Source organism: Nycticebus coucang, chromosome 6 (assembly GCF_027406575.1).
Source record: "Nycticebus coucang isolate mNycCou1 chromosome 6, mNycCou1.pri, whole genome shotgun sequence".
Lineage (NCBI taxonomy): Eukaryota > Metazoa > Chordata > Mammalia > Primates > Lorisidae > Nycticebus > Nycticebus coucang.
In genome coordinates, this window is record NC_069785.1 from 4,689,825 (window position 1) to 4,711,336 (window position 21,512).

The following is a 21,512-nucleotide window of genomic DNA, read 5'->3' on the forward strand; positions in this document are numbered from 1 at the left end:
GTGGCATATTGCTTCTTTTTTATTTTCGAGACACAGTCTCACTCTGTTACCCAGGCTAGAGTGCGATGGTGTCAGCCGAGCTCATAGCAACCTCAAACTCTTGGGCTCAAGAGATCTTCCTGCCTCAGAAGGCAGAAGTGTTTCCAATTTTAGACTTTGGGCAATTCTGGAATGTTTGCGTGATACTTACTAGCATCCCAAATCTGAAATCTTAGGATTTTGGAGCACTTCAGATTTTAGATTTTGGGATTAGAGAGCCTCAACCTGTGTACAGCTACCTGCCAGTGACTGTTCGGCTCAGCCTGACTTCACTTCGTTTCCAGCACTTTGCAGGTTATCTTCTTCTGCCCTTGTTTCTCTATTTCTGAAAAGTTAACATGTGACTATTTACCTATATTACATGTGAAAAGGTCCCAACCGTGGTTGTCTTCTGCGAGCCAGATCAGAATTTGCTATTTCCAAAAGTCATTTAGTAAATTCTGTGCTGAAAAATAATTTAAGGTAGAGAGTACTATACACAATAAGTATCACAATTAGGTGAGTAGATGTAACATAACAGTTACATGTTTTTCTTTTCTTTTTTTTTTTCCCCCGAGACCTTCACTGTGTCACCCTCAGTAGAGTGCCGTGGCATCACAGTTCACAGTTCACAAACTCTTGGGCTCAAGTGATTCTCTTGCCTCAGCCTCCCAAGTAGCTGGGACTACAGCACCCGCCACAACACCTGGCTATTTTTTTTTTTTTTTTGGTTGTAGTTGTCCTTGTTGTTTGACAGGCCTGGGCTAGATTCGAACCTGCCAGCGCTGGTGTATGTGGCTGGTGCCCTGGCTGCTGAGCGATAGGTACTTAGCCAACAGTTATATGTATTTCTAGAGCCAAACTTCAAATGCCATAATTGGCTGATTTTCCCAAAACAGAAGAAAATATTAAAATTTCTAAATGGAAATGTAAATATAGATATCTATAACTGTGTTAAAATACTTGCTAATTTTTTTTCCCCTAATGTTTGGGGAATTGAAAGTTTTTTCTACTTATAATGTGTTTCTCTCATAATGAAAGTTAAGTTCAATTATGTCAAGTAAATTTCACCATTACAGAAGGTGTTTCTAGGCATAGAATCAATGTAGAAATTTAATTTTTTACTTAAAGATTCACCAGTTGTGTGTGAGTATATGTTTTGTATAAAGTTCAGGTAAATGTCTTAAAGTTGATAAATTTTCAAGGGTTTTTCCTTCCCTTGTAAGGTTTTATCTGAATCCTATTCTTTTTTTGGAAACATCACTTTTCTATGTTGAGCACTTAATAAGTTTAACATATAATCCAAAAAGTCTTTACTTTTATTGCTTTAAGTTTATGGTTATGATCTGCCATGTCTGCAGGTAGCCAGATCTTATGTAAATTACATTATTTTATTTATTTGGTTTGATTTAATTGCATACAGTTGTTAAATAGTTTAATAGATACTAATATTTTCTATAGTATTTGTATAAAAATACGTTCAGGGGAAAAAGTTGGACTCTGTATCTTTATAAGTTACTTTTGGGGGGTTATATTTGGGAAAATGTGTGGTTGGGATGCAGTTTGGTTTTAGAGCTTTCTCTTAGAATATAGGGTATTAATTATAAGCAGTGTTTTCTATCCCGTGCTCCTCCTGTCCCCCTAGCTTAGTGTTTGTTGTTCACCTTGGTTCCCCAGCTTCTTTATCACCACCACCTTAGCACATCTCTGCAACTTCAGAAGCCACAGCCTTTCCCTGCTTTGTCATTGAATGTTACTCTTGTCCACTCTTCAAGCCTGAGCCCCAAACCTTCCAACTTCACTCTTGTACGAACCTTTCCTCTCCCTGCTCCCAGGGTTCTAGCCTCATATTCTCTCTCTCTCCTCCTTCCCTCTCTTTCTCTTTCTCTCTTCATCCCAGTTTTGCTCCAAGTAAGCGTTGTCAGTTACCCTGTGTGTGTTTTCTGCCTCAGCAACCTTTTATAGCGACTTTTTAGCCCAACAAGTAATGTCTTCTCCGCTGTTAGTATTTCTTTTATACCTGTCGCATAACAAGAACTTAATACTTAATTATATGTGTTAAATACCCAGTTATTTAGTTTTCTACTTTAAATTTCTGTCAAAGTTATCTTGTTGATTTTTAAGTATTTTGTTACTTGTCTTTTATAGATGTAAAAAAAGATTGGTCTGACCATGCTCTCTGGTGGGAAAAGAAGAGAACTTGGCTTCTTAAGACACATTGGACCTTGGATAAGTATGGTATTCAAGCAGACGCCAAGCTTCAGTTCACACCCCAGCACAAACTGCTCCGCCTGCAACTTCCCAACATGAAGTATGTGAAGGTGAAAGTGAATTTCTCTGATCGAGTCTTCAAAGCTGTTTCTGACATCTGTAAGACTTTCAGTAAGTATTAGATACATTCTTCCTTGAAGTATGCATTATGTACTTAGAACTGACTGGCATGTAGCTTATCTCAAGGGGGTTGGGATTAGGATGAACTGCTTGTTAAGAAGGTGTGTGAAATTTCTACTTTATTGTCTAAAGTTTTTATATTAATTTAAGGTAAAGAAGCAGTGGGACAGAAAAAATCTAGTAAAGAGTCTTTCCCTACTAGGATTATATTAGATATTTACTATTACATCACAATTTATTCTAATGGCTTTAGTTTTATGGGAATGAGAAGAGAACAGACACACTTGTCAGACAAACATGCCTTTTGCAGAGTGTGCTTCACATAAGTCACTGTTTGATTTTAGTGATTCAGGCAGGTTGTGTCACTTCCTTCACTGAAAGCGTGACGCAGCTCTTAAGGAAATGCCTGTGAGTGTTGTCTTCCTTACCAGTCTGTAGTTTGAATGCTGTTGGAATAATTCCGTTTATGCTTTCCGAAGTGAGATGTGGAATAACTTTTGGCTGACCCAGTTATGTCCTGTGACAGGAAGTATTCAACCATCAGAGAAAATGAACTATCGTCAAACTGGTGCACAACTATTCTGTTTGTTCCTTAAAAAAAAATTCTTCATTAAAGTTACATTTAATGACTGTTCATACTTTAATTCCAAATAAAAAAAGTACATCCTTTTATGGTTTTTATTTATTTATTTTTGAGGCATGTTTCATGTCTGTTGCCCAGGCTAGAGTGCAGTGGCATCATCATAGCTCCCTGCAGCCTCCAACTCCTGGGCTCAGGTGATCCTCCTGCCTCAGCCTGCCAAGTTGCTGGGACTTACAGGTATATGCCATCGTACCCAGCTAATTAAAAAAAAAATTTTTTTTTATAAATGGGGTCTTGCTATTAGTCTCAAACTCCTGGCCTCAAATTATCTTCCTGCCTTGTCCTTCTTAAGTGTTAGGATTACGTTGATGAGCTATTATACCTGCCCATATGGTGTGTTTCTAACTTACACTAGTAATTTATAAATTTAGTCTGTTACGAAAGAATCAAGCAATATGGACATACTTTGTTCCCCCCCCTTCCCGTATGTGGCCATTGTTGACAGTTTGATGATTTTCTATGCATTAATTTATCTATGTGAGTTGGATTTTTTTTATAAATGGGAGTATTTTATATATATATATATATATATATTTTTTTTTTTTTTTTTACTCCACAGTGTCTTAACAGTGTTTCCATGTATTATTATATACACTTTATTCTTTTAAACAATTACACAGTAATTCAGTTCTAACTTCCATGAGGCCTCACTGAAGTGCCTAGCAGTCACTGGCTGTTCGTTTATACAGTCCATGATGGAGCACCATAAACACCTAACAGGAAGCTGTGTATTGTAAGATACTCAGACTCTGAGCAAGCTTTTTCAGATACCAGCATCTGAAAGATGTTTTCCCCAGGGCTGTACTGGTTCAGTGGTTCTCAGCCTTCTAAATGCCTCCTGATGCCGCGACCCTTTAATATAGTTCTTCATGTTATGGTGACCCCCAACCATGAAATTATTTTCATTGCTACTTTGTAACTGTAATTTTGCTACATGAATCGTAATGTAAATATCTGATACACGGGATGTATTTAGGCGACCCCTGTGAAGGGTCATTCGACCCCCAAAGGGGTTATGACCCACAGGTTGGGAACCGCTGCTCTAACGAATCCTAGAGGGTGTGTATCTGAGGGGTATCAGTGCAGCAGTAGAGGAGAAGAGGGATGCCGGGAAGACTGCATGTTTTCGTGTGGCCTTTGCTTGGTTCCACATCACGCTGGATGTCTGGCGTTTGGTGAGTCAGGGCGTCAGTGTGTCCCCCGTCGGAACCTCCTTCTGCAGACACCTCAGCTTTATACTTCTTCACTTTGCTGAATCATTTCCTATCTTCTGTCTGACCTCTGTCTCCCAAACTTCTGAGATTTCTTATCTGGTATTTTTATCCTCCCCTGCTTTTTTTCTTATAGGCTTGTTTTATTTCTTTTTTGTATGATTTTGGAAAGGAGTGAAAGTAAATACATATACTCAGCAGTACTTGTTGACCCAGAAATGATCAAGAAAGATCATTTTTTAAGCTAAAATCTGCGTATCTTCCTGAGAACCCTTCTTTGTGCCTCAGTTTCTCGCTCCCACAGTTTTTGTGATGTGTGTGGCATTTACATAGTCTCTCCAGCCTAGACCAGATTCGTCTTCTGTTTGGTTACAGAAGATGTTTTAATGCAGCTTATAATGACCATTAGATTTCATTGCTACATAAAGTATCTTTCTGTTCTGGAACATTTCTTTGTGTAGTGCCTCATAAATGTTCACTCACCTTTATTATTGAACTGTAGAATTTAGAATAAATTAAATAGTATTTGGATGTGACCATTTTACAGTTCTCAAGCCTCATAGTCTTCCAGGTGTGTTTTGTTGTAGTAGAAATCTTATTTAATCACTTCTGTTCTTCTCTAGCCCCATTCCTATGATTCTTTTTAATTCCTTCTCGATATAAGGCACTGAGTAAATCAGTAAGTTCTGAATTCCTGTATCAGTACAGTGATGCACACCCCATGCGGATGATCAGTTCACGGTACTTTTTTGTTACTGCTGTAGTGAAAGGTAAAACACCTGTCACACTGCAGGTGCAGCCCTGGCTGCCTGGCTTCCATATGGGACACTTACACTAGGAAAGTGGGGTGTTATTCCCCCTTCCCTAAGCTACTAGTTACCAAGGAGAATCAGAATTACCTCTAGAACGTGTATAAAGCAAGCTGCTGGCTCCCATATGGGACACTTACACTAGGAAAGTGGGGTGTTATTCCCCCTTCCCTAAGCTACTAGTTACCAAGGAGAATCAGAATTACCTCTAGAACGTGTATAAAGCAAGCTGCTGGCTCCCATATGGGACACTTACACTAGGAAAGTGGGGCGTTATTCCCCCTTCCCTAAGCTACTAGTTACCAAGGAGAATCAGAATTACCTCTAGAACGTGTATAAAGCAAGCTGCTGGCAGCCCCGAGCTCCTGAGAATATTAGGGTGTGGCCCAAGCATGTGTTTTAATGTTGTTGTTATTGACTTGACAAGCAATTCTCAGTGGCTGATCTAGCAAAGAACTGCTTTATCCACTTACAACCGACTCAGAAGCTCCTTAACAATATTCATTCTTCCAGTTTCATTAATATTAGCTGGTTTGCAGGCTGAACAGGAAATGACCCAGGAACAAAAACCTCCGCATTTGAATCACATAGTGCAGTGATTCTCAAGCCCAGGGACGTGCCAGAAATATTGGAGAGGACTTTTCCAATTGTACATGCTTGTTTTACTCCCCCACCCCCACCCCATTAAACAGTGGCTGTGGTGAGCCGTGACAGAAGCGGGTCATGTCTCGGGTGTGATTCATTTTATATCCCCAGTACTTGTCAGGTTTCTCAGCACATTCTAGCATATGATTGACGTGGATGGAGAGAGACTGCCTCCAACACCCTGCCCCCTTAGTCCTGAAGTTGTGCAGACAGCTGATGACTTAGAGACTTGGAGTTTTTAATGTCCTTCTTCTCTCCCAGCGTGGCATTTAAGGCTGAGGGTGCAGTGAGAGCTGACAGTGTGGCTCATAGACCGTTAGCTCTCTCTGCAGGTTATATCTCATTCTTATAAAAGTAGTCCTCAGTTGTGTAAATTAGATAAATATGGCTCAAAAAATATGACTGAAATAGTTTGAGTTTCTGAATCTGCCTTCTCATAGCAGTTACTGCTGATGCAGAAAACTCCTAAAATTACATTTGAGGATAACTAGGTTGACCTTATACCTTGAATAATTGAGAATGAAGAACATCTTTGATTTTTAATTGTGTAGCTGTAACAGAAGAACAATACTGTACCATTTTTTAACTTTGAAAACAGAAATTAGATATCCCTAGATGATTTTAAGAAAGTGGCAAAAGTTAAGGAGCAAGCATTTACTTTTTAATTTTTTTACATGATTTCTGCTCTTTAATACTTAAGAAGTACCCCAAGATCAGTTCTCGTCACATACTTTCTGTTCACTCATCTGTTCAGGATAGTTTTTCTGTTAATTCCATTGTCAGGTTTCAGAAGAACATCCCTTAGTAGCCTATAAAACATATAAGAAGAAAAACCTAATTATGTGCCAGGGTGTTCCTAATAGTAACATTCAAGTAACTAGTAGAAAACAACCAAAAACCAATGTAGTTTTTAAAATAATTTATTTGGGCCTTGGTACCCGTAGCACAGTGGGTATGGCGCTGGCCACATACACCGAGACTGGAGGGGTCAAGCCAAGCCCAGGCCAGCTGAAAAACAACAGTGGCAACTGCAACAAAAAATAGTCAGGCATTGTGGCAGACGCAACAAAAAAAAATAGCCAGGCGTTGTGGCGGGCACCTGTAGTCCCAGCTACTTGGGAGGCTGAGGCAAGAGAATCGCTTAAGCCCAAGAGTTTGAGGTTGCTATGAGCTGTGACTGTGACGCCCCAGAACTGTACCAAGGGAGACTGTCTCAAAAACTAAAAATAATTCATTTGAGGCTGGGCAGGGTGGCTCACACCTGTAATCCTAGTACTCTGGGAGGCTGAGGTAGTTGGATTGTCTGAGCTCAGGAGTTCAAGAGCAGCCTGAGACCCCCATCTCTAAAAAAATAGATAGGTCTTGTGGCAGGCGCCTGTAGTCCCAGTTACTTGGGAGGCTGAGGCAAGAGGATTGCTTGAGCCTGAGAGTTTGAGTTTGCTGAGAGCTATGACACCATAGCACTCTACCAAGGATGACAGAATAAGACTGTCTCACAATGACAACTGCAACAAAAAAATAGCCAGGCGTTGTGGCGGGCACCTGTAGTCTCAGCTACTTGGGATGCTGAGGCAAGAGAATCGCTTAAGCCCAAGAGTTCAAGGTTGCCGTGAGCTGTGATGTTACAGCACTCTACCAAGGGCAACATAGTGAGACTCTGTCTCAAAAAAAAATATTATTTGATCTCTTATTTAAACATGGAACAATATATAATCAAAAAATTTTAAAAAGAATAAAATCAGTTGTGGTGTACAGTGGTGTACAGTAATTGCTACCATGTTAATTTTTACATGTAAATTAACTTCGATATGAAAAAATCTGATGGAAAAATGAGCAAAGGAAGGAAAAATATAAATGACTAAAAACACATGCGATGTATATCACAAAGAAATATAAATTGATAAAAAACATAATTTTTCAAATAAGCAGCTTTAAAAAATAATACTGTGCCCATCTTGCTGAATTGTTGCCTTAAAATTATTAGGATCAGTTATTCCATTCCATTGAATTCTGAAGACATACAGTGGAAAAAGATATGTATAGATGTTTGTAGAATCGTAAGTTCACTATTAGAAGAATGGTTAAATTATGATCTGTTCACAGTAGACTGTTTTGCAGCTATTTAAATAATTTATTTACATAGTTCATTTTTAAGAACAGATTTTAAATGACTCATTTATACATTTTTTGTAATTTCTATAGGGTTATGATGGAGCTGAAAAAATCCTGTTGCCCAGCGATGTCATAACCATACTAACATCATAGCACAGTTTTTAAAAAAATAAATTTAGTGGCTCAGCACCTGTGGCTCAGGTGGCTAAGGCGCCAGCCACATACACCTGAGCTGACAGGTTCGAATCCAGCCTGGGCCCACCAAACAACAATGACGGCTGCAACCAAAAAATAGCCGGACGTTGTGGTGGGCGCCTATAGTCCCAGCTACTTGGGAGGCTGAGGCAGAAGAATCGCTTGAGCCCAGGAGCTGGAGGTTGCTGTGAGCTGTGATGCCATGGCACTCTACCCAGGGTGACAGCTTGAGGCTCTGTCTCAAAAAATAAATAAGTAGCCTAAGTTACAGTAGTGTGTAGTGTGCAGGAGTATCCTAGGCCTTCACATTCATTGATCACTCACTCACTCACTCAGCCAGAGCAATTTCCAATCAGGTGTAAGTGCCCTGGCCGGGTGTACCAGTTGTTATCTTTTATACCATATTTTTACTATACCTTTTCTTTATACACAAATACTTACCGTTGTGTTATAGTTACCTGTGGTATACGGTAACATGCTGTGCAGGTTTGTAGCCTGGGAGCAGTAAGCTACACGCACAGCCTGCGTGTGTGGCAGCTGTAGCCTCTGGTGTGTGGCTGGCCAGGGTCAGAGTCGTCTAAGCGTTTCTCAGGACATGTCCCTGGCCGTAAGCAGCACAGGACTGTATACCTAGAGCTTTTCCTTTCTGCTCCTTTTATTTTCTTTTTATTAATTTTGGGCTCTCCATCTTTTCGCATTATTTTTTAATTAACTTTATTGTAATATTAATACACAATAAACTGTACTCATTTCAAGCGTACAGTTTGTTTTAACAAATGTGTACACCTATGAAACCATAACCAAAGTAAAGAGCATTCTGTCACCTCTCAGACTTCAGCTACTGACAGCCATTGATCTGTTCTCTGTCACCGTAGATTGATTGGCATTTTCCTGAATTTTATGATTGGAATCATATAATATATACTCTTTACTAATTCTTCCACGTAATTAGTAACTTGAGATTCATTGATTTTTTTTTTTTTTTGCACATGTCAATATTTTTCTTTTTACGAATGAGTTGTGTTCCTTTGTACGGGTATGAACAGTAGTCCATGGCTATGCAGAAGTCATGTTTCTGTCCATTTGGGATGTTTCCATTTTGGGCATTCATTATTAAAGCTGTTATGAATGTGCTTTTCATTGTCTGGGGTAAGTACCGAGCGTAAAATGTTAAGAGTTGTGTGGTAGTCGTTTTCAGAAAACTCTAGCTTTACCAAAAGCTGGGTGTGAGAGCCCATTTCCTCTTCCGCGTAACCACTGACACTGGGTCTCCTTAATGCTGACCTCCCTGGGGGTGGACGTATGCTGTCTCGTTGTGATTTTGATCTGTATTTCCCTGATGACGGTAATACCAGGCATCTTCTCATACGCTGCTTGGCCATTTTCCCTGGAAGTGCTTGTCCACATCTTCAGCCTGTGATCCTCTTCCTGCGTTGTGTGATTTTTTGTACATTCTGAGTCTTATGTCAGATATATATGTATGGGTCGCAAATATTTTGTCCCAATATATGCTTGCTTTTTTTTTTCTCAACAGTATCTTTCAGAGAGCAAGTTGGTTTTTTTTTTTTTCTTTTAAATAAAAGGCAATTTTTCGTGGTTCCCTTTTTGTGTCTGTCTTAAGAAATCTTAATGTTTTCTTCTAATTTTATTATTTTGGCTGTTACATTTACATCTATGATCAATTTAGAATTAATTTTTGCATATTGAATTATATAAAGGTTAATTTAATTTTTTTAAAGTACGAATCTCTCAGTGTTCCGCACTTTTGAAAAGACGTTAAAAAATTATTGACCACCTATGTCTAGGTCTTCTAATTGTTGATCTGTATATTCCACCATGTGGCCAGTAGCTGCACGGCTCCACTGCTGTACTTCATGGCTTGAGCTCAGTTAGTGTGGGTTCTCCAGATGTGTTCTTTTTAAAACTTCCTTTGACTTTTCTAGGGTTGATGTCATTTCCATACAAATCTTACAGTCTGCTCATCAATTTCTATAGAAAAGCAAACTGGAATTTTGACTGGAATTCCATTAAATCTTTAGCTTGATTTGGGGAGAATTGACTACTTGATCATATTGAGTGTTATCGTTTGTGAACATGGTATATTATATATGTCTAAATATATAATGTAGAATATATCTGTTTTGGTCATCTTTAATTTCTTTTGTTATTTTCATTTAACTATTTGCTTCTAGTCACTGTCCTCAAATGAAAACAAGTAGATACAGAAACTTGTAGCCCTTCCATACAAGGCAGGGAAATTTGTTTTTGTTTTGTTGGTTTTTGTTTTGTTGGTTTTTGTAGAGACAGAGTCTCACTTTATGGCCCTCGGTAGAGTGCCATGACATCACACAACTCACAGTACCCTCCAAGTCCTGGCCTTAAGCAATTCTCTTGCCTCAGCCTCCCGAGTAGCTGGGACTACAGGCGCCCGCCACAACGCCCAGCTATTTTTTGGTTGCAGTTCAGCCGGGGCCGTGTTTGAACCCCCCACCCTTGGTATATAGGGCCGGCGCCTTACGGACTGAGCCACAGGCGCCGCCCGGTTTTGCTTTGTTTTTAGAGCTGGGATCTTGTTCTGTCACCAGGGCTGGAGTGCAGTTGCAGGGTCACGGCTCACTTCAGCCTCAACTCCAGGGCACAAGCCGTCCTCCCACCTGAGCCTGAGGCAGAAAAGTTTGAATTGAGTAAAATTGGAGATTTGGTAATGATATGAAAGTATCCTGACCTTTACTTCATAAATTATGTGTACCTTATAACAGAGAATAAGGGGCAGCTACAGTACCAGGAGGCTTAATATTTTTCTTCCAGTTTCGGATAAAAAATAAATATGAGTTCTAATATTTTCTGACGTTTTATGTACCCCAGTAGATCATTCTCTCTCCACTTTGAGATCATTACTTTTATTAAATGTAATAGTTACTACAATTTAAGAGTGCTTCTGGGAGATCTTTTTTCCCAGTGTCATACATCAGTCTTTTGCATGGCCCTAGTATCTGGTAAAACTCCAACACAATGCATATGCAGAAGCAAATTACAAATTCTTATCTTGAAGCAATTAACAAATTTACTTATTGTAAACTGTTAAATTTTCTTTTGTTACAGTAAATTGATAATCTATTTTCTTAACAGATATCAGACACCCTGAAGAACTTTCTCTTTTAAAAAAGCCCAGAGATCCAACAAAGAAAAAAAAGAAGAAGCTGGATGACCAGTCTGAAGATGAGGCTCTGGAGCTAGAGGGGCCTCTGATCACTCCGGGCTCAGGTGAGACCCACTAAGCCCGGCGCGCAGGGGGGACTGAGGGCTGTGTGCCTGTGCTTTTGGATACCGGAAAATGGCTGGTGCAGGTCAGGAGAGCGGAAGGTAAAAAAAAGAAAAGGAAAAGTGCCATGATTGAACTCAAGCAAAAATTAGAAATGTTTCAGTATTGAGATCATGAAAACCACCACTATTTAGTTAATGAGCTGTTACTTAAGTCTTCAACCATAATTAAATTTTTTAACTTTTAACAACCTCTGTGCTTTGCACTTACTGGTCCTCTGGCCTGGTCTCCCTTTCTTCTTGTAAGTTTTTACTCCTTTGAGAAGCTTCCTCAGATTCCCTCTCATTGCTTCCCAACCTGGATCAGGCAATCCTTCTGTTACCAGCCGGCTGTTTTTCTGTATCTGGTGTTACACTGCTGTTCTCCCTGGTGTGGGAAAACAGCTGTGCGTCTGGTGTCGCACGGCTGTTCCCCCTGGTGGCTCTGTGTCTGGTGTTGCACGGCTGTTCCCCCTGGTGGCTCTGTGTCTGGTGTCGCACGGCTGTTCTCCCTGGTGGCTCTGTGTCTGGTGTCGCACGGCTGTTCCCCCTGGTGGCTGTGTGTCTGGTGTTGCACGGCTGTTCCCCCTGGTGGCTCTTGTGTCTGGTGTTGCACGGCTGTTCCCCCTGGTGGCTGTGTGTCTGGTGTTGCATGGCTGTTCCCCCTGGTGGCTCTGTGTCTGGTGTTGCACGGCTGTTCTCCCTGGTGGCTCTGTGTCTGGTGTTGCACGGCTGTTCTCCCTGGTGGCTGTACGTCTGGTGTTACACGGCTCTTCTCCCTGGTGGCTCTGTGTCTGGTGTCGCACGGCTGTTCCCCCTGGTGGCTGTGTGTCTGGTGTTGCACGGCTGTTCCCCCTGGTGGCTCTGTGTCTGGTGTTACACGGCTGTTCTCCCTGGTGGCTCTGTGTCTGGTGTTGCACGACTGTTCTCCCTGGTGGCTGTACGTCTGGTGTTACACGGCTGTTCCCCCTGGTGGCTCTGTGTCTGGTGTTGCACGGCTGTTCTCCCTGGTGGCTCTGTGTCTGGTGTTAAACTGCTGTTCTCCCTGGTGGCTGTGCATCTGGTGTCACATGGCTGTTCTCCCTGGTGGCTGTGCGTCCGGTGTCACACTGCTATTCTCCCTGGTGGCTGTGCATCCAGTGTTACACGGCTGTTCTTCCTGGTGGCTCTGTGTCTGGTGTTGCATGGCTGTTCTCCCTGGTGGCTCTGTGTCTGGTGTTACACTGCTGTTCTCCCTGGTGGCTGTAAGTCTGGTGTTACACGGCTGTTCTCCCTGGTGGCTGTGTGTCTGGTGTCGCACGGCTGTTCTCCCTGGTGGCTCTGTGTCTGGTGTTACATGGCTATTCTTCCTGGTGGCTATGCGTCTGGTGTCGCACGGCTGTTCTCCCTGGTGGCTGTGCGTCCATGTCTGGTGTTGCATGGCTGTTCTCCCTGGTGGCTGTGCGTCTGGTGTCGCACGGCTGTTCTCCCTGGTGGCTGTGCGTCCGGTGTTACACGGCTGTTCTTCCTGGTGGCTCTGTGTCTGGTGTTGCACGGCTGTTCTCCCTGGTGGCTGTGCGTCTCTGTTACACGTCTGTTCTCCCTGGTGGCTCTGTGTCTGGTGTTGCACGGCTGTTCTCCCTGGTGGCTGTGCGTCTGGTGTCGCACGGCTGTTCTCCCTGGTGGCTGTGCGTCCGGTGTTACACGGCTTTCTTCCTGGTGGCTCTGTGTCTGGTATTGCACGGCTGTTCTCCCTGGTGGCTGTGCGTCTCTGTTACATGGCTGTTCTCCCTGGTGACTGTGAGCTCCTTGCACTGAGCAGGCACGTGGATAGTGTCTGTCGGGAAGCTGAATGAATGATTGATGAGGTTATGTGTGATAGTTCCCCACTCTTGGGCATTTACACGATTGAACGTGACAGTTTCCATTGGCCACACATGCATAAATCTGTTACTTAGGATGTGTCCCGTTGGCAAATACCTAAACTAATCTTACTAATTTAGTTCCTTCTGATTTTTAAAATTCTAAAGTGATGTATAAAGCAAACACTTAGGAGTACTTATTGTGTGCAGTGCCTGTAAGTATTACCTACCTGGGTATGTACTTCACTCAGGAAATCACATTTAATTCTCACTGCAGGCCTTTGAAGTAGATTCTGCTATTACTCACATTTTAAGGATTACGCACAGAAATGCTAGGAAAGACTAAGGTCGCAGACCTTGTAACTTTTCTGTAACTGGATAGATAGGGTTTGAGACCTACAGAGAAACAGGACAGTCTCTACTGTTAGTTTATAGGTCAGTTGAAGAACACAGTGACCATATTTAAGGAGGTAATATGTGAGGCTAAATGACTATGGTAGGAAACGATGTTTTAGGAATTCAAAAAACAAATTAATCCCAAATAAAGTATATTCAGTTTTGTGGGAATCAAATTTGTGAATTAAGCTTTTGAATTCCAATGGCTAGAATTTTGATGGAAAGAAAAGGCAATCCACGCAGAAGGAATGGTACTTACAAAACATCTTGGCCAATACAGATCAGCTGAGCCAGTTTATGCGGGACAGACCTCCAAGATGCTTCAGGATCCCCTTGGAGGGTGTTCAGTGGCGGGCTGCAGAACTTAGACTAGTGAGTTGTAGAGCCATTGGTTTCTGAACATGTTATAAAACTAACAAAGCGTCATTTTAGAAAGAGCATTTACTTCCAGTCAGTAATTATAAAGGAAGGAGTGAACGTGGGAGGGAAAGGGTTGCTAGGAGGAGCCCACTGTTGGAGGAGGTAAGGGAGAACATAGAAATATTTACAGTCATACACTGCATCACGATATTTGGGTCACCAACAGACCGCATGTGTGACGGTGGTCCCATAAGATGATAGGACTGTATTTTTACTGTCCTTTTTCTGTTTAACTATGTTTAGATACACAGATGCCTGCCATTGGGTTTCAGTTGCCTGCCCTGTTCAGCATGGTAACAGTGCTGTCCAGGTTGGTTGCTAAGAGCAGCGGCTGTGACGTCTAGGGCTGTGTGACACACTCAGTGACTTTGGCACAACAGCTGCTGAATGACATATCTCAGAAAGTGTCCTCTCATCCCTGCCGTTAATTGACAAATGACTATACTCACTTGAACCTTTGTCATTCCATCCTTAGGCTTGAATTATACACCCAGTTTCGGCTAGCTCGTGCCGAAGAACAGCATCCTTACCCTCCGTACCCTCCCCAGCCTTGGGCTCTCTGCTGTTACTGTCACCAGGTCCCTTTGCACCCAGGCTGAGCTGCTGTTTATTTCTGGTCTGTGTACGAAGTTCTTTGCTCTCAGAGGCTTGAACTTTGGACGGTTTTGTGTGCCCTAGGGACATTTGTGGACTATTTCTTTGGAAAAACAAACAATGTTTTTAATAAAAGGTTGCTGTTACTACAACCTCATTTATTGAGCAACTTCTTGTCTAAAACAGTACATGTACTATATTTAATCTTCACAATTAAATATATTAATTGAACAACTCGGAAAAATAGGTAGCATGAGAAGAGAAACTCAGAGTGGCTAACTCACTTACATGGGAGCAAATACCAAGTAAATGGTAGTGCTGAGCTGTGAGTGCAGGTCCGTCCTGCTCCAAGGCTGGAGCTTTGCAGGTAGACAGCTTTGTGGTCCCTCCTCCTCCAGCCGTGTTCCCTGTCAGAACAAAGAGACCCTCAACGTTAACAGACGGGTCAGTGGTCAGACATGCCACAGCCTAGCTTTTATGTAATTTTTGTAGCCTTGTTTACCATTAAGAAAAATGAAAAAATTAATCAGTTTAAATTCTCTTGAGAAATCTTGACACTGTTCTGTGGGTGTATAGTGGCAGTCAGGATAGTGTCACTTCCAGATTAGAAGCTTGTAGCACTGAGTAGTGTAGTCAGCCTTAGAGAGATGGAATTTGGGAAGCTGAGGCAGTTTTGTTGCCCAGAAATCATGGGTAATATTGATTATTCTCATACTAAGTGCACATGTGCATAGAATCATCATAAAATACCTGAGCTTTTAAACTTACCTTGCACTACATGGCTGTGCTCCAGTGCGTGCCCTCGAGTGCTTTGTGGCTCCTGATCTTGAACTACTCATGAGGCAGGAGTCAATGGGGCTGTTGTAGACCGATCCTAGTTCTGGGGAAAACTTTTTTCAAGGTAAGAATAATTTTTTTTTTTTTTTTTTAAGAATAAATTTTACAGTATAGGTACAGACTTAACAATGAAATTTAATGTCAGGATTTATTGTGTAAGTAGAAAATTATCTCATTAGAAACTTCTCTAAAAAATGTAAAGGTGGCTAGATAAAGGAAATACCCGAGTTCTTTAAGTAAATAGTGTATGATGGAGCATGCCATTTTTCCTACCTGGAACGCAGCAGCTATTCACAAACATGGCCAGGGCACATCACGTACCCATTTTGAGCTTCTAAACATTTTTTTAAAACTATTCTTTAAGTACAAAAGTAATGCTTGCTTGGAATAAATATTTAGTATTACAGAATTATGCATTTTTGTATTTTGTTTTTTTCCTAACAAAAATGTGACAGCGTTACACTATACACATCCTGTCTTCTCACTCAGTTATACATGCTAGTGGACCTCAGGTGTATGAATTACAGAAGTCATACATTAAGACAATCTGAGTCTCATAAACTCAGTGAATACGTAAAATGTACTGTGCTGGAGGGGAGCCACTTCTTGATCCCCCTTGTACGCTGTGCAATTTGGAGGTCAATGTGACAGCACCCTTTTGTGTGTTCATGTACATGCGTGAGTGTACATGAACAATATTTGCATGTCTTGTTTTTTTAAATAACATAAATGAGACCCTAATACATATATAGTATGTTCTGCAATTTGATTTTTTTCACTGAACCGTGTTTTGATGATCTTTGTCTAAGAGGTCTCCCTCGATCTTATTAAAATGACTTTACAGTTTTCTACTTAGAAAATCTGTATTTACCTGTTTGTCTACCTAACTGGTATCTAATTTTTCTATCAGGTATACTCACAGAGGCCAGATGCAATGTCATGCACCTATAATCCCAGCTTCTGAGCAGGCTTAGACGGGATCCCATGAGCCCAGGCAGTCCAGGCTGTGATGTGCCTGGCCGTGCTTGTGAATAGCTGCTGCGTTCCAGCCAGGGCAGCGCAGTGAGGCCCCATCTCCAGAAAACACTAGTCTGGTTGAATGATCGTCATTCCTGTTCTTTTAATTTTCAAATAATAGACTTTGTTTTCTTTTTACATTTTTGTTTTTAATAATATTAACATTTTAATATGTTAGTTTTCTCTATAGACTGGCATTTTGTTGTGGCCTTTTTGTACCATATTAAAGTAAAATTTAATACCTATTAGTCATCAATTTTATAGTTCTAGGTTTTTATTCTTAAGAAAATTTTCTCCACAAATATTATAAAAATAATAATATAAAAATCCTTCTAATAAAGTATGGTATAAGATATTAATGGAAAACTTTTTTTTTTTTTTTTATGACAGAGTCTCACTTTATCACCCTCGGTAGAGTGCTGTGGCGTCACAGCTCACAGCAACCTCCCACTCCTAGGCTTAGGGGCTTCTCTTGCCTCAGCCTCCCGAGTAGCTGGGACTACAGGCACCCACCACAACGCCCAGCTATTTTTTTTTGTTTGTTTCAATTTGACCAGGGCTGGGTTTGAACCAGCCACCCTCGGTACATGGGGCCAGCACCCTATCCACTGAGCCACAGGCGCCGCCCTTGATAGAAGACTTTTAAATGTATTAAATAGGGCGGCACCTGTGGCTCATTGAGTAGGGTGCCGGTCCCATACCCCAAGGATGGCGGGTTGGAACCCTGCCCTGGCCAAACTGCAACAAAAAATAGCCGGGCGTTGTGGCGGGCCCCTGTAGTCCCAGCTACTCGGAAGGCTGAGGCAAGAGAATCACCTGAGCCCAAGAGCTGGAGGTAACTGTGAGCTGTGACACTACGGCACTCTACGAGGGTAGAGTTTTATTTTAAAAAAATAAAATAAAATAAATGTATTAAATATAAGTACTTTAGTATTCTTTTTTAAAAAATACATAAGCATTTGTGGTGACTGAATGATGAGGCAGATTTCAGTGTGTTAAGATGCAGCAGCACCAAGGCGTGCTCATTTACATGGAGGTGACATCTACAGCAGGTCGGCGGGCGTGCTCTTAGAACTCGCCATTTCTCCTCCACGGTGTTCAGCTGACTACATCTGCTACTTCATCTCACCCTTTTCTGGTTTTCTGCTTCAAATATGATTAAACCAGGCAAACAGGAGAACAAGCTGGTTGAGATTGCCTCTGCACTGAGCTGAGGAATTTAAAATGCCAGTACCCTCTGACCCAGAATGCTTCCAGAATTGGGAAATAAGCGCAAAGATGTTCACTGAAATACTGTTTGAAATAGTGACATTAGTAACAAAATGCTGAGCAGGTCACTTGGGAATGGCGTAGATAAGTCATAGTATCTGGAGGCAGTGTATACAGCTGCCAGGCTGGCTGGTTCCTCGTGTGGCTCTGCAGCTTAACGGCTCTTGACCTTGGACAAGTTATTTAACCTTGTTTTGCTTCAGAGTCCTCTTCTAACATGTGAATAATGGAGGGTTGGGAAGATTAAATGAGCTACGGCCGTTCTGTGCCCGTACAGCAGCTAGGGGCAGTGTGAAGCGAGGAATATACAAATAATAGGAAGTTGGAAGGGAAGACTTTGGGTCAGTGACTGATTCTGTTAAATCTGAGTTTTAAGGCCAACATATTTCTGTATTAGAAACTTCATAAATCCTATGTACTCAAACCCAGCCCCTGCCAAAAACTACAAAAAAAAAAGGAAAAGAAACTTCATAAAGAAAATTACTAGTTCTGACTTGATTGTTTTGAATAATGATTATAGATTCATACTTGAAACAAACTTTCACTATTCGGTCAGTCTCAGTCAAAGATTTATTTAACAGGTCTTTGAAATAAACAACAATATTTTGCCTAGACGTTGATTTTTTTATATCTTATTTACATGTATACTCTCTGTAGCAGAATTATTCCTTATCCAGCTGAGCTGGAGTAATGTTTTCTGCCCTTTTAATAGTATGGGGAGCTCAATTAAAAGGTGAAAGGTTTATGTGATTTGAAGAAAAACTAGAGTATAGGGTGCCCAGTTAACCCTTCTGCAAAGGTGTCGTGTAACTTTAAGTTTGAAAAATGGCCATCTAGTTTTAGCTTCCAGTTTTTAAACAAAGCCCCAGGACTGACTATCCCAGTGTTCTTTCTTAAACTGAAAAAAGAATTCTCAAGTAAGAATTCTTAGTTTTTTAGTACTAGGATTGGAAGAACACAAATCAGAAACATCAGATCAGATGTCCTGTGGCTAGCAAGAAATCACCTAATTTCTTTTCTTTCTTTCTTTTTTTTTTTTTTATTGTTGGGGATTCATTGAGGGTACAATAAGCCAGGTTACACTGATTGCGTTTGTTAGATAAAGTCCCTCTTGCAATCATGTCTTGCCCCCAGAAGGTGTGACACACACCAAGGCTCCACCCCCTTCCTCCTTCCCTCTCTCTGCTCTTCCTTTTCCCCCCCATGACCTTAATTGTCCTTAATTGTCCTCATATCAAAACTGAGTACATAGGATTCATGCTTCTCCATTCTTGTGATGCTTTACTAAGAATAATGTCTTCCACTTCCATCCAGGTTAATACGAAGGATGTAAAGTCTCCATTTTTTTTAATGGCTGAATAGTATTCCATGGTATACATATACCACAGCTTGTTAATCCATTCCTGGGTTGGTGGGCATTTAGGTTGTTTCCACATTTTGGCGATTGTGAATTGAGCTGCAGTAAACAGTCTAGTACAAGTGTTAACATAAAATTCTCTTAATTTATGCGAATTTACTCAATTACATTCGAGTTATCTTAAAAACAGAGTATGGATTTGAAATGGTGGTGAACGTTCTAGACATGTCTGTCATTATTTGCTTGAACTGGACAAGAAGTTTATTTTTCTTCGGTTGTAGTTTCCAAGGTTCTTTACTCTGAAATCTACTTGAAATGTGCACTTCAGTTTATGCTGCACAATTAGGAAAGATCCACCTTTTCCTTTCCTGTTTCTTTTTCCGTTTCATCCTTTTGTTTCTGTCCTCTCCTTGTGGCCTTCCCTTGACCTTCTGAACTCCTTCTCTCCTTCCCTGCAGGCACTGATGTTCTTTTCATTGGCCCTCTGAAAGGTGAGCCTTGCCACAGTTCACGCACAAACGCATTTGTCTGCTTCAGCTGTGTACTCACTTTCTAATTCTCTAGAACTCATTTCTTCCTCAGAATTTCTGCCAGATTAATTGTAGTCTTAAAGCTTTGTCATGTGTTTTAATCTTATGTAAGCGGAGTTAATTTCACATTTTCAAAGCAGGTAAAATAATACACTAAGCTTCCTTTCAGGAGGAAACTGTGTTTCACAATGCTTTATATCAGCGCACGCTATTGCTGGAAACTGAGCTTCTGTACTTCAGACTCACTATCTGTTTTTCACGTTACTTATTAGGAAGTATATATTCAAGCCCAGGACTTTATAGTAAAACAATGACTCCCACTTACGATGCTCATGATGGAAGCCCCTTGTCCCCGACATCTGCCTGGTTTGGCGACAGTGCATTGTCAGAAGGAAATCCCGGTGTGCTCGCTGTCAGTCAACCAGTCACATCACCAGAAATCTTGGCCAAAATGTTCAAGCCTCAAGCTCTTCTTGATAAAGCAAAAATCAACCAAGGGTAGGTTTTTAAGATACAGAAGCAACTGGATTTCTTTATGTAATTAGAGATAGACATATTATCGATTCTATCTTGCCTTTTTTCTCTTTAATTTGTCCAGATGGCTTGATTCTTCAAGATCTCTCATGGAACAGGAGGTAAAGGAGAATGAGGCCTTGCTGCTCCGGTTCAAGTACTACAGCTTTTTTGATTTGAATCCAAAGGTACCGAGGGTTTAAAGGGCTCTCTTTATGTTTGTTTCATTCATGTGGATGTCAGCTTTTCTGGAAATTGGTGGGGTAAGGAATTGTTCGTATATGGCAAGTCTTGACTAATATTAAAAACTCAGGTGTAGTGGCTCACGCTTGTGATCTCAGCACTTTGGGAAAGCGAGGTGGGACTGGATCATTTGAGGCCAGGAGTTTGAGACCAGCCTGAGGAACAAAATATCTCTACCAAAAAGAAAAAAAAATTATAATAATTTAAAAAAAAAATAGTTGGACCTGGAGGCACATGCCTATAGACCCAGCAGCTCAGGGGCTGATATGGGAGGATCACCGGAGCCCAGGAGATCAAGGCTGCAGTGAGCTGTGATCACACCACTGCCTTTCAGCTTGGACAACAGAGTGAGACTCTGTCTCTAAAAAAAGTTACAAAATTAAAACCCAGAGCACTAGGCAGAGACATCTGTATTTTAAGTAAGCCTATGGTTTTAGTAGATTGAAAGCATAACTAAACCTTTCTCTTTGTTGCCAAGATAATTGTATTTTTGGTTGATTTGTATTTTAAACGTTCTATTTTGATACTACAGAATTGGTAATGATAGGGTTTTTTTTTTAATTTAATACCTCTTTTCAATTATATTTTAAGTAAAAGTTTCAGAAAGATTACCTTTTCAGTTATTTTATATTACTGATTATGAGCCAAAAGACCTTGCTTCAAAAAAATTTTTTCAAAAATCTACCTTTTTACCTGTATAACAGACAAATATCTGTTTTTATTATAATTGGCATCATCTGACCCCTGTGGCACTTTGCTTTTCCGGTAAGATTTAACTTTGCGATCAAGATCTGGGTATTCTTTCCTCAGAAAAGGTTGGTGCTGAGGTCTGGATCTTGTACTTCTCTGGCAACCTGAGAACAGCCTCTCTCGATTACACTCTCATCCTTTTCATGTCCAGATTTTAAATTTTATCTTTATCATCTTATATCACGTGCTTAAATAATTCTTTATACAACAGTAAAATGTATGTAAATACCGTTTCCCCGAAAATAAGACAGTGTCTTATTTTAAGGTGTACTGCCAAAGATGCGCTAGGACTTATTTTCAGGGGACGTCTTATCTTTCCTGTAAGTAGGTCTTATTTTCAGAGGAGGTCTTATTTTCAAGGAAACGGGGTAGAACTATAAAAAGTAACTTTAATTCATTTTCAGGCCATATTGTATCTTTT

At 40.9% G+C, this 21,512-nt stretch overlaps 1 protein-coding gene across 6 annotated transcripts in view; it reads left to right on the plus strand.

Annotated features, from left to right (window-relative positions):
- The window catches only part of FERMT2 (FERM domain containing kindlin 2), a 73,618-nt gene that overhangs the window by 30,521 nt on the left and 21,585 nt on the right, over positions 1-21,512 (plus strand). For 3 of the 6 annotated variants that reach the window (XM_053594177.1, XM_053594178.1, XM_053594180.1), the window contains exons 3-7: positions 2,167-2,400; positions 11,154-11,288; positions 19,514-19,546; positions 19,858-20,083; positions 20,184-20,286. In XM_053594177.1, the coding sequence (XP_053450152.1) occupies positions 2,167-2,400; positions 11,154-11,288; positions 19,514-19,546; positions 19,858-20,083; positions 20,184-20,286 (731 nt within the window). The remainder of the gene's footprint in view (positions 1-2,166; positions 2,401-11,153; positions 11,289-19,513; positions 19,547-19,857; positions 20,084-20,183; positions 20,287-21,512) is intronic. The other 3 variants (XM_053594179.1, XM_053594181.1, XM_053594182.1) reach the window with 1 other exon arrangement.